Source organism: Pimephales promelas, chromosome 6 (genome assembly GCF_988280905.1).
Source record: "Pimephales promelas chromosome 6, fPimPro1.hap1.1, whole genome shotgun sequence".
NCBI classification, from domain to species: Eukaryota; Metazoa; Chordata; class Actinopteri; order Cypriniformes; family Leuciscidae; genus Pimephales; species Pimephales promelas.
The window spans coordinates 28638702-28652259 of NC_142774.1; the positions used below are offsets into that span (position 1 = coordinate 28638702).

A 13558-nucleotide genomic window follows, 5' to 3' on the forward strand; every position below is an offset into this window, starting at 1 on the left:
CTTCACAATGGATTCACAGGTTTAACACACAATCTGTAAATAGGGTTGAAGCAGGTACAAAACACGTGAGTATGCCTTAAAAAAATAACAATATTTTCATTGAACCATACAAACATGTACACAGACACAAATATAAACACAAAACTACTTCATAAATCGAGTCATTCATTTGACATATTCATTTGGAAGATCATACTAATGTAATAGTTTCAGTGGTTCTGGAGAAATTATAGTGACCACATATCAAGTGGTCATATATGATATTCATAAAGTTTTGATGTACTAAAAAAAGCACTAAAAGGGTGAGATGGGTCACAGATCTGCCTTGACAATCACCAGTGACAACTGGAGATTCACCCGTTTTAAAAGACTTCAAACTTCAAACTCAGGTTACGTATGTAACTCTGGTTCCCTGAGAGGGAATGAGACGCTGCGTTTGAACGTGGTGGGAACGCTCTGCATGATTGCGTTGTGAAGCCTCTGTACAATCAGTCCAATGAGAGAGCAGGACGTCATGTGACGTCATAGACCAGGAAACTATAAAGCACCATTGAACTCAGACCGCGACAGCTTCTGAAAAGGCTTGAAGCAAATCGATCAGGGTAGGCAGGAAGTATGGCAGACAGAAACGCAGCATCTCGTTCCCTCTCAGGGAACCAGGGTTACATACAGTACGTAACCTGAGACATTCCCTTTTAAAGGGAACTTCGAGCTGCATTTGAACGTTGTGGGAACGCCATACCCACTATGCCATGCTGAGAAATGCCTGTTCTGTGTGAAGACCAAGCGCACACTAAGAAGCAAGAAACCTAGCCCCAAGAGTGGAAAGGTCTTGGTCAAAAAATCTGACAAATGTATGCAGTGAGGACCAACCTGCCGCATTACAAACGTCCTGAAGGGAAACACCTGAAATCAAAGCCTTAGAGGCAGCCATACTCCTAGTCGAATGGGCACAGACATCCATAGGTGAGGAACGTCCGACCACATTATAAGCAATAAAGATAGCCTCAACTATCCACTTGCTCATCACTTGTCTCGATGCCGGGCAACCTTTCTTGGTTGAGCCAAAACAGACAAACAACTGCTCTAACTTACACAGGGCAGCCACAGGGTAGCTCTGTGAACGTAGGCATCCAATGCCCGAACTGGACATTGAGATTGAGACTTTCCTAATTTGGGTTATCAAAAGGTGGAGGACAGAAAGCCTGCAGCACAATAGGACCCATCACATTAGTAGGGACCTTAGGAATGTAACCCGGCCTAGGGTATAAAAATGCTTTAACCATACTAGGTGCAAATTCCAGACATAAAGGAGCAACCGACAGAGCTTACAGATCTCCAATTCTTTTAATGGAAGAAATAGAGTCTTTAGAGTGAGGAACTTTTCTGAAACCTCATCGAAAGGCTCGATAGGAGCCAAAGCCAAACCCTTGCCAAAGCCAAATGGCCAGGTTCCAAGCCGGTGCTCTGGAGTGCAAAGCAGGCCTCAGCCTCAATGATCCACGGAGAAAACGAGTGATTAGAGGATCTCTCCCAAGAGAAGAAACCCCCACAGGGGATTGAAAGGCAGATTTGGCCGCAACATACACCTTTAAGGTGGAGGGAGATAATCCAGAAAAGAAACGGTCTTGTAGGAAATCGAGAACTGAAAATACAGACCGGAAGTCAAAAGACAACAAGCACTGAAAAGGGGCGGGGCTACATAAGGTCTATAGCTTCCTTGTCTATGATGTCACATGACGTCCTGCTGATTGTACAGAGGCTACACGACGCAATCACGCAGAACGTTGCCTCCGCTTTCAAATGCAGCTCGAAGTTCCCTTGAAAGGGAACAAGGATAAATAGCGGAAGGGCTTTTGAAAGGTAAAAATTAGATTCTAGTTTTAAAAATGCATCTGATTACAGATATGTGTGTTTCTTATTGACAGCCGCACATTCTCCTCATAACACTGGATTCATCTGCGCTGTGCCATGCCGAGGCACAACCCATGTAAAGTTGATAATTCTGCGAATAACTACAATTGCAGATTTCGAACAGAGATGGCCACAAAGAGGAAACACTATGGACAGCAGCTTAAAAAAAAAAACTCCTGAAAGGAGAATACTTTGGGGTTGGCTATCGTGCCGGCACGACAAGCTCACTTTTTTCCATATCAGTGCAAAAGAGATTCAAATTACTCTGTTGATTTTGATCTTACATGTAAGTGTTGTATATCATTAGATCCTGTGTCTTTTTTTGTGGATACTCACAATAAAAACAAAGTGTTCTGCTTTTTGTCAGATAAAGAAAAATAAACATGCTGCGAATTTCGCCTTCTGTCTGTCAGTGAAGTTCGTTCTGAAACGTCAGAAAATGAACTGTAACTAAGTAAATACGTGTCACACAGGCACGAAAGATTTTTCGTTATGAAGCAAAGATTCTCTTCTTGTTGTGTAGTTAACCTTCAGCTTGTTAACCTTCAGCTTTTAAACTTTAGGTTTGGCTTTTCGTTTGTTTTTTTTACACAAATAATATTGATATTACACATTAAATTACCTCTGGGGACTGTAGGGATCATTGGTGAAGATCCCAGTCTTTAAGGACAAGGTTCTAATGCAAAACCTCACTCATACACAAACTAACCAGGTTCAGTGAAGGTTTTGATGAGCTCTTCCATTGCAAGCATCCAAGACACAGCAAGGTGGCAGTTTTGAAGAAAGATCCAGTCACCAATCTTCAGAGCTTCCATAATCAGCTTCTCTGCTATAGGACCCTGACCCTGACCCAGCGAGATAGATTTTAACCTGCAATACAAGAAAACGTCTCCGGTTATTATCGTAATATCGATTCCCTGAGAGGTGGGAACGAGACATTGTGTTGCAACGCTGCAACTCCACTTTTGGAGGTTGGAAAAGCAGGAAAAGAGGTTGACAATTCTGTCAGAATAACGACTGAACACTGGGAGAGGATTTTGTGACGGAGCAAGAAGGTACAAATATACCAAATGACATACATTCAGCACCTACAGCCCATACATATCAGGCCTTCACGAGCAGCAGAGTCCGTTTCACCTCTCACAGAAGAGGAGAGAGAACAGCTTAGGTCAAAGATAGGTCAACTTCTGTGGGTTGCGAGACAGAGCAGGCCTGATGTCATGTTTGATGCAAGTAACTTGGCATCTTGTCTCAAACTAACTACAGTACAGAACATTAATGAAGCTAACAGGGTAGTCTGTAAACTCAAGACCAAGTCAGTTCAGTTGAATTTTCAACAGCTTGGGAAAGACAGTAATTTAAAGATGGTAACATTCACTGATGCATCGTTTGCAAATCTTTCAGATGGGGGTACTTCATCGTTTTGATGGGTGAAAATGGGCAGTTCTCTCCTATTTCATGGCAATCTAAGAGAATTAAGAGAGTTGTCAGAAGCACTCTTGCAGATGAAATGCTATGTCTGAGAGGATTGATAATGCTATTTTTTGTCAACTCTGAACTGAATGCTGGTTGTACTGTTTCTCCTGTACCCATAATCTGTCACCGATTATTTCTCTCTTGTTGATGTACTGAAGTCTACTAAGTTTGTTGCTGAGAAAAGACTGCGTTTGGAAATCAGTTCGATAAAAGAACTGATCGAAACTAAGAGGGTTGATCAAGTGTTATGGTCGGAAACAAAAGATCAACTTGCAGACTGTCTTACAAAAAAGGGAGCATCCTCAACCTCACTTTTTAAGGCTCTCTATGAAGGATGCTGGAATGTTAAATTAACTCAATCATGAGTTCCCCCTTCCATAACTAATAACCTTTATGTTATATTGTTGTTTTTCATGTTTAACAGTTTTTCATGTTTAATAGTGTAAAGCTGCTGACTTAAAGCAATATATTGTATAAAGTGCTATAAAATTAAATGTGACATAACTTGATTGGAGTGCCGAATTGCAGAGGTCATGCAAACATATTCACGAAGTTGACAATGTATCGCTGAAAAGGTATCCCTGAAAAGCTATTTACAAACTGTTCTCATAGTTGGCAAATGGATGCAACCGATTGTAACATCCAGGCTCAGGTTTAAGATTTAACACAAGACTGAAAGTAATAGGAGGACAGGAAATTGTATGCCAGCAATGTATTCTGGCAGCTGGTAAAATGATCTGAGCAGAAGCATGACTTGAAAAAAAATTACACAGGGTTAAAAGCCATTTGAGAGATAGAATTTTGGACCCACTCTGGGAATATAGCAGAATTATAGCAGATGCTGGTTGGCAAACAATAAAGTAATTCCAGACATCTAGCTATAAAATCAACAAACCATGGAGAAGGAGCTGAGTAAACCAGTGGTCAAGTAAGCTGCTATCATAATGTTCTCCTTAAGGAAGAGCCTGTCACTCAGGCTGACACAATGTAATGATACATACCAGGAGGCAATGACTATGTGACCTCTGAATGAGACAGAGGAATTTGTTGAGGGATGTCATGGCTGGGAGGAAGAGGAACTTGTCACAATTAAAGCTGATATGTCAATGAGGCACATACAGAGAAGGAGGACATGATGTGTACATCTGAATGTCATCAGTACAGCAGTGCTAAAAAGCATGGGTTTTGAAGCAGTATAGATAAAGAAGAATGAAAGTCCAAACGCTAATCCCTGTGGTACCCCAGTTTTAAGCGTAATATAAAGAGGGAAAGCATTTCTTGCATGAAAGCCAAGACAGCAAATAAATTATCTTCATAAGTTTCATATACTGAAGTTTTTTGTTTAGGAAAACTGTCCAAAGCCTTTGGAAACATGTAACACATTCGGTATGGATATAATCAAGACATGTAGCATTAATTAATGTAAGTTATGTCCTTATATGTGCCACTTAACTAGGAAGTGAGCGAGTAAAGAGAGTGTATAAATGTCAGTGCACAGTACCGATCCTGGTATCCTCTCTCATTGGCAAACCGCTGAAATGCCCCCATTGGATCTGAGCCCGTGCTTAGAATGAAGACCAGGGGAATGGTTGGGGACATGTCTGTGTACAGGGTTGAAAGATCCACTGGGGGATTCTCCACAAATTGCTGTCCCAAGCCAATGATAACAAACTGAGTCACTGCAAGCACAACCTGGAACACACAGAGTCAGAGACTTGAAATACACTTCAGTGATACCATTATTTATAAAGCGGATAATGATACATAACTCAAGGAGACTCATGAAACTCGACACAAACAGGCACCGTAACACACACATCATATTTATGTAGTACAAACTGTATATTCTATCCCCTAATCCTACCCCTAAACACATCCCTCACAGACAACTTTCTTCATTTTGTGAGGACATTTGTACTATTCTTGTGGGGACAAACGCAAAGAAATCACAGCTTTAATATCAAGGAAATAGATCCATTGTGGTATTATGTAAACTAATGTAGTGCATGTACTGTAACTGTGAATAAATATAGTGAAGCTGTAATTTTATAGAAGAGAGCCTCTCCTGAGATATACTATGTTGCTCTGAACTTGTAATTCTGAGAAATAAATTGAGAAAAATAACTCAAAATTGTTAGATATAAACTTGGAATTGTGAGAAATAAAGTCAGAATATTGAGACAAAAGGCTGTAATTATCTTGTTAAAAAATGTTTTATTCAGTCTCTTTGAAAGCGAGTCAAATCGCCAAATATAAACTTCACAAGAAATGAAGTCAGAATTGTGTATGATAAATTTCCAATACTGAGAAAGTCTGAATTGTGAGATTTTAATTAACTTGCAATTTGGAATTGCAACTTGGTATAAACTCAGAATTGCAAGAACTATATATCTTTTCTGTGTTGAAAACAGTCTAAACAGTCTAACTAAACTTTCTGCTCTGTTACTAAAAATGTAATGCAACAGTTTTGACATTACAGTAATTACAATTCATATCGAATCACCTTATTATTATTATTTTTTTAATAATTATTATTTTACCTTCTCCTCCATAAAACTCTTTATGAGGATGAGTTTTTGGAAGGCCCCAAGCCGCTGGTTCCAGTAACCTCTGACTTGTGGCTTTTTCTCAGAGGGTATGTCTTCTGAGAAAGGAGGAAGGTCAGTAACATATCCGTCCCACTGCTTTGGGTTTACTGTTACCTCCAGTTGCCCTACAGAAAGGGAAAAACACACATCTTAGTGTTGGGATAAGAATTACTGTAAGATTTCTATTTTGTGATTGATGCTTTTCAAGAAATTGTATAAGTTCAGTATAAGCCAGTGATATTTTATGGAATATTTAAAATCATACCTAGTTTGACAGATATAGGTGTGGATATCATCTCTTTTTTAATGCCATTAAAGCAGGGTAGTCGGTCTTCTAAATTACAACAAGTCTCCCAGGCAAAATCAGACAACCATGGCACTTTTGGCTTCTCTGGCAATTCCTGCAGTGGGAAAGGGGAGTGTTATGAACAGAAAGTACCTGTGCGTTTGTACATAGGGCTGAGAGAGTAATATTTGTTCATACTGATATACATTGGAGTAGACTGAAATAATAAAACCAGTCAAAATTAAGAAAATGAACTAGAAACAGTATATTGAATGATTAAACTTGGAATATCGTTTCTCTTATTTCTCTCCCCAAAACTTTTCTCAATTTTTCACAATTTCTAAACACTATTAACATCCTATACTAAGAAGTTTGTAAATAAAGACAGGGTGAGATATCAAGTTTAATATAGGGTGGTGTACAATCGCAACAGAGATGCTTGCTTTAGCAACAGAACAGAGGTGGACTCTGTTTACTGGAATACATGCAAAAAATCCCTGTTTTAACACACTAAAACAATATAACATTGCGCTGTGAAAGAAATGCCTTTTTTATAGGGGCATATAGCGCTGGCCCCTGAGGAAAGAGAAAAAAATAGAACACAGCTCTCCAATCTAACAATTAACACAATTAAATCTCATTCATGTCTTGTAGAAGGATAATTGCCAAATACAGAATTATAATAAGAACACACATACAAAAGCCCCCCCCCCCCTCTCTCTCTCTCTCTCTCTCACACACACACACACACACACACACACACACACACACACACACACACACACACACACACACACACACACACACACACACAGGTGTTTTCTTTCTCTCTTTCAAATGCCCTTTCCACATCCCTGACCTTCTCCATGCCTCCAGCCCCTCTCAGGAAGAACTGCCACTCCTGCTGGGAGATCTCTCCCCTCTGCATCATGATCTCCACACACAGCATGAAGCTGTAGATCGCCTTGTGTTGCTCAAAAAGGCCACGGGACACGTTCGTGTAGGCACTTAGCAGAGTCTGATCCAACAGGATCTGTAGTCTCACACTCAAATCTCTGTGCTTCTCTGCTGACTCAATAGTATTGTTGAACAACTGTGAAAAAAATTCCAGGGAAAGCATGACATTTACCTTAAATGCACTGGAAGTCGCTTTGAATAATATAGATATCCAAATATATATATATATATATATATATATATATATATATATATATATATATATATGAAGAGTTCAGATGCAAAAGCCTCTAAGTGCCATTTGAAATTTTGTTCTAGAATGACCATTTTTATCAAGCTTGTGTATTTAAGTTCAGTAATTTCACTTAAATGACAATTAATAGGTAATCTTCATTGCCATTTAAGTGAAATTACTGAACTTAAATATACAAGCTTGATAAAAATGATAATTTTAGAAGAAAATTTCAAATGGCACTTAGAGGCTTTTGCATCTGAACTCTTCATATATATACTGTATATATATATATATATATATGAAGAGTTCAGATGCAAAAGCCTCTAAATGCCATTTGAAATTTTCTTCTTTAATGATGATTTTTATCAAGCTTGTATATTTAAGTTCAGTGATTTCACTTAAATGGCAATGATAATTACCTATTAATTGTTATTTAAGTGAAATTACTGAACTTAAATGTACAAGTTTGATAAAAATCATCATTAAAGAAGAAAATTTCAAATGGCATTTAGAGGCTTTTGCATCTGAACTCTTCATATATACACACAAATGTTCAAAAATTTATCAAATAAGACATTTATGATTACAAAATAATTATATTTTAAATAAATCTGAACTTTATACTCATCAAAGAATCCTGAAAAAAATAGTAAGCAGCAAAACTGTTCCCTTTCAAAGTGTAACTCAACACTGAATCTTGGATGTCAAAGTGTAACTCAACACTGAATCTTGGATGTACGCTATGGGGAATGGCATCGGTGTAACCTGTGTCTGAGTGTCTCCACGTGTATATACATGACAATTTCATTGGTCAATGTAGCATATCTAGACTGTGTCAGGAAGACTCATTTAATCCTACATGTGAAAATGCGTTTAACCCCTTTGACTCTTATCCGTAAATCTGGCCTGGCATCATAGAGTCTGCTTTAAAATTGCCCATTGACACCTTTACAGCATAAGAGTGTTTGCCCAAACACCAATAAAATAGAGCATGCCAGAGACTCAAAGAGATCAGTATCTCCTTAAAACCCCCTTTCTGCAGAGAAAGGAATGCCAGGTCATCGAATAGAAAGCTCCTTTCTTCACGCACACACACAAACTTTTACATTAAACTCAGAATATGATACGTTTCTGTGTATGTGCATGTTTTCTAGCTGATAATAGCCTATAGTTATAACTTTCTAGTCACATTAGTTGAACTTTAAACGCCTATATTCAACCTATAGGCAAAAACTCTAGGCAACAACATCCATTAGTCAAAAGTCTTGTGGACACACACATATCTAGAATGTGTTTTGTTGCCTTATTTCAGAAACTTTAAGTTTGAGTTTTTTCAATAACCATGCATAAACAATATTCTCTCAAAAATACAAAAATGTACATGTATGTTGCTCAAATATTATGGTTGCCCTGTTTGTGCTAAATATAGTGTAATTTCACCTGTGCTATTAATATGTTTATAAGCAACTGAAAAAAGCACAAATATCAGGGCATGTCAAAACATCTCAAGGACCCCAAAAAACACATTAGACCCCAGGAGGTTAATTTGCCTAGCCTAGTAATACCAGACTCTGCTACTTCACTTTGCTTCGTAGACAGAGTCTGGAATGGCATAATAGAGAAGAGTTTTCTCTCTCGCTAGGGGGCGCTTGTCTGAAGTTTAAAATCATTGGTTATCCGTAAGCCAATCAGATAAGTTTATTTATGACGTATGCTATACGCCAACACAGCCACATCGATCCACAGACATCATGCATCGAACTCAAATCTATGATCGAACTTCCACTGTAAGCCTGCTGTAAACACTTGATGATGCGAGCAAAATACCGGAGTGAACATGGCTGTAAACGACTTTTGCAGATAATGCGAAGTTCATCTACGCATCCATGGTGCAATCACGACCTCTAAACTTATTTTTGCCAGAGTGAAACAAGAAAATATTTGTAGCCAACTCTCAAACTTAGGAAAAGTATCACTACCTGTTTACAAATCTAAATTTAAAATTAGCATTTGCTTTCTGTCACTTTTTTTTTTTCATATGAGAATGTTTGGAAAACCATGGAATGTTCTCCATAACAGAGCGAATTGCATCCCGTGTCTCATTTCCCATTTCCGCGGTCATTTCGGTTTTCGATTTCTCTAACTTCGTCACGGCTCTAACTTTCTCTAACTATGTCACGGCTCTCAGCCCGCCCTCTGTTCGTTGATTGGCCGGCCGTCCGAAGGCCGCTGGAAAACTGAAAGATAGGCTGCTATCTCAGACTAACTACAGGAGCGAAATGAAATTAGCGGAAGTAGGAAGTCTGAGGTAATCAGGCTATAATTTGCCTTCTGGCAGCTCTTCTTGTTATCAGGCACATTTCTCAGATGCTTGGAGTCTTGGGGTCCTGTACTAGTCAAGGCAGGGTGTGAGCGCTTTCTTCCGATTGTTCTGGGGTAATAGAGCTGAAGCTCCATTGAGGCTTCCTAGAGGTTTAAATTCTATGTAACCAGGAGGGTGAAAAGTTATTCTAAACGAAAACCTCCATATTTGCTCCTTCTAGTGTTAGTGGTAGGCTAGGGTAGTGTATACAATGGTCTCCCTGGGCCAGTATTCCCAAATAGATGCCTCAAGTTAAAGAAGCTGATGTAGCTAAACCTTAGAGATCTGCTTCTGGGGCCACAGGTGGCTAAGGCTGGGCCCACAAGAAAGGCTTATGAGCTTGGGTAATGGTCGAAAGGGAATATTACCACTTGACGGTCTATGAGTCTTACGCTGTGCCATGTATGATTGACGCTTCTGACTCCGGCTAAACAAGTCCATAGAGTCAATAATACTGTGCCCATTGTGGTTGTGCATAGACACAGCTAATGAGGCAGGCATTCCCTCAGCATGGCGGAGTGGGTATTTGTTCCCCATAACGTTGATCCACGACACAATGTTGACTTCGAAAGGGAATGTCTCAGGTAATGTCTCCTTCTCAGAGAACCATGGTTACATTCGTAACCTGAAACGTTTTTAACCGAACAATAATAAGAAATCAGTATATTAGAATGATTTCTAAAGGATCATGTGACACCGAAGACAGAAATAATGGCTGCTAAAAGATAAATTGACCAAATTTAATAAATTCAATTTTTAAAACAGAAAAGAGTTAATTAAATTTCACAATATTACTAGTTAGCATTTAACTGTATTTCTGATCAAATAAATTCAGCCATGGTTAGTATACTGTAAGAGACTTAAAGAGAGAATTTTTAAAAATCTTACTGACCCCCAAACCGGTAGTATTATATAAAAATACTATGTTTGATATATTACATCCAGAAAAAAAAATGTATAGAATGATTACTCTTAAAGGACATTACCTGTTTAAAGTACTTTAGGGAAAATTGGTACATGGGGTCAATCTCAGAAAGGCTGGCAATGACAAAGTACATGATGGAGCCACGTGTGGCAACAGGGCGATATTTCTCTCTGGCTGCATTTATCATCTCCTCTGTCGTCTCCGCCTCCAACAGCCGAGACTTAATGGCCTGAGATGTCACCTGTACAAGAGACAAGAGGATAAATTGTGAGCTGATCTGCTTTACATCAAGTATAAGTATTATATCCCAAACAGAGAGAAATGTAATGACTTTAAAAAAGCTCGATGTGTTTATAAAAAGCTCCTAAAATGCAAAAGGAGCTGTAAGCCATCCACATCGACAGCATTATAAGTGTCACAGAGATACATGAGACTGTAACAAAGGTGTCAGAGGGAGACAGATTTTTGGCTTTAAGACAGACATTTCATTCATTGCCAGCCCAACTATCTATCAATCCGTTCCTCCCATTCAGGCCTTTAGGAGTGACATGCAGTGACGTGCTTGCTCATAGTTGGCAGTGGCACAAACATACTATTTTGAGGGAATTTGCTAGAAATTTAGTGTGCTAAAACAAATAAACAGAAGAAAAGCTATGGATTAAAGCATGCATCAATTCCCAAATAAACACGTAATCACTATCAAATGAGGCTATTTTCTTTTCAGTTGAGCGTGGCATTTGAAATTATTTTAAAGTAAACATCTCCTTTTTCTATGAAGCATTTATTAGCATATTGGGGGAGGGGGTGGGGGTAATGACAATTATTAAACAAACAGTTGCAACAGTGGAGTTTAGACACTAAATGTCAATGTTGCCTTGGTATTAAGATAGCATAAGATACCAAGCCCAAACCTTTGAACTGTAGTTTAATAAGTCAGTTTAGAGTAACCAGTTTAAATTCCATAACCTGCTTTTCTACATAATCATTGACCTGCTTTAATCTACTCTGCTCAAATGTCATTCCCTCTCTTTAAATTTCTGACCCAAAACCACTGACCTTTGACTCTTGTAAAGTATTTATAAGATCCACATTGTCAAGGATGTTGCCCTCAGAGGTAAAGAGCAGTTTAAGGATTCGGTCCTCAATAGCTTTCAGCTGATTCCGGTCTGTATTGATGCGAACTATTAGCTGGCTTCTCTGTTCTTCCAAGTCAGGACGCTCCAGACGGACTACATCGCTGGGCACAGACACAGATTAATTATCACAACAAAGTCAGCCAATATTTTACATAGTGAGCATTGGCAAGAGAATAATAAGTTAATCAACATCAAATAATATATATATATATATATATATATATATATATTTTTTTTTTTTTTTTTTTTTTTAGACAGTTTATGTGATGAATTACAAATACACCCAATACAGTAAATGGTAACGTGTCTTGTTTGGACAGTTTTGACTGGAACACCAAAGATGAATGGTAGTAGTAGAAGGTAAAAAGAGGCCAAAGTGAATGTCTATTATAATTCTATTATTAATATTAATATTCTAACTCTAATACTGTGAGCTAGTTAGCCTCTTACGCTACTATACTATTCTATCGCTTCTTGCTTTTAGAAAAAGAAAAAACACTGATTCAGCTGCTGTCTTTTAGGTGAATATTTAGACCTTTGCCGGATTAATTAAAGTTTATTAAGTTTTTCTATATAGCAAAAAATAAAGATTTCACAAAAAAAAGTTAAAAGCAGGGGATTACCTGAGGATTTGATCTTCCAGTCCAGACTTGGTAACAGTGAAGTTTATGATAGTCACTTTGATACACACCTGACATAGAAAATTGGTTACAAAACCATTATGAATGAACAGTCTCAATATTAATTGAAAGCGAGCTATTATAAACTTTTAATTTAGATGTTGATGTGATGATGATGATGATGATGGCTCAGAGAAAGGAGGACCGGGTCATGAAAAATGTAATTGAATAAATAGCACAATCTAAACATGTATTCTTTAGGGGCATGTCCTCTAAATAATGATTGACATTATCTGCTAAATTAATCCCCCAAGAGATGCTGCTGTTGTCCCTTTCCTCTTTAAAAATCCTCTGGAGGCACACTTTGATTGGCCCTGTGTATTTTGTATTTGCTGTCTGTCTGTGAGAATGTTTCTTTAGTCCAGACTGGTCTGCCAGCATAGCTCATCTCCCTTATTTAAGCTGAGATGACAGGTCTGTCCTGTCTCTAATGCTGGAGCTTACAACGGCACAGCCCTGTTTGACAGGCAACCATATCTGATGGCGTGCTCTCTGCCTGCTGCAAGCGCTGTTGCCCGTGGTCCTGTCTGTTATGATTGCTAGGGCATTGTCTCTTGGCAGGTGGGCGCTGATCCGCATCCACCCCAGAATTATACAGCGAGAGATGATATGGAATGGAGCCAGAGAGGGATGGGTGCACAAGGTGGTGGCAGAACAGATATGTGAAGGGCTGGTGCAATCCAAGTTCACTTTGCTACAGTGCCTGCCAAATCCAGTTGACCTTAAACAGGTGTCAACCTCGACCCCAGAATCCCCTTTCTAAATCCCCCATCATTGTTTATAAAATAACTGCTAATAAAACATACAATAATTACATGAAACAAACAAAAAACTGCAGGGGTCAGACATTTGCATGGAAAAATGAATTGTCATTGTCTCTTCCAGTAGCCAATGAATCCATGCGACTGAGAGGCCCACCTTACAACAAATATTTAATTAAATAATAATAATAAAATGAAATGCAAAAAAAAAACAAAATAAAAAATAATATAATTTTGT

General features: G+C 38.5%; 1 protein-coding gene across 1 annotated transcript in view; it reads right to left on the minus strand.

Annotated features, from left to right (window-relative positions):
- Positions 1-13558, minus strand: part of dnah6 (dynein, axonemal, heavy chain 6) — an 82170-nt gene that overhangs the window by 17791 nt on the left and 50821 nt on the right. Inside the window, exons 60-67 of the mRNA XM_039693114.2 lie at positions 12503-12570; positions 11800-11980; positions 10805-10984; positions 7124-7357; positions 6244-6379; positions 5931-6103; positions 4892-5082; positions 2624-2784 (exon numbers count right to left, since the gene is read on the minus strand). Coding sequence (XP_039549048.2) covers positions 2624-2784; positions 4892-5082; positions 5931-6103; positions 6244-6379; positions 7124-7357; positions 10805-10984; positions 11800-11980; positions 12503-12570 — 1324 coding nt within the window. The remainder of the gene's footprint in view (positions 1-2623; positions 2785-4891; positions 5083-5930; positions 6104-6243; positions 6380-7123; positions 7358-10804; positions 10985-11799; positions 11981-12502; positions 12571-13558) is intronic.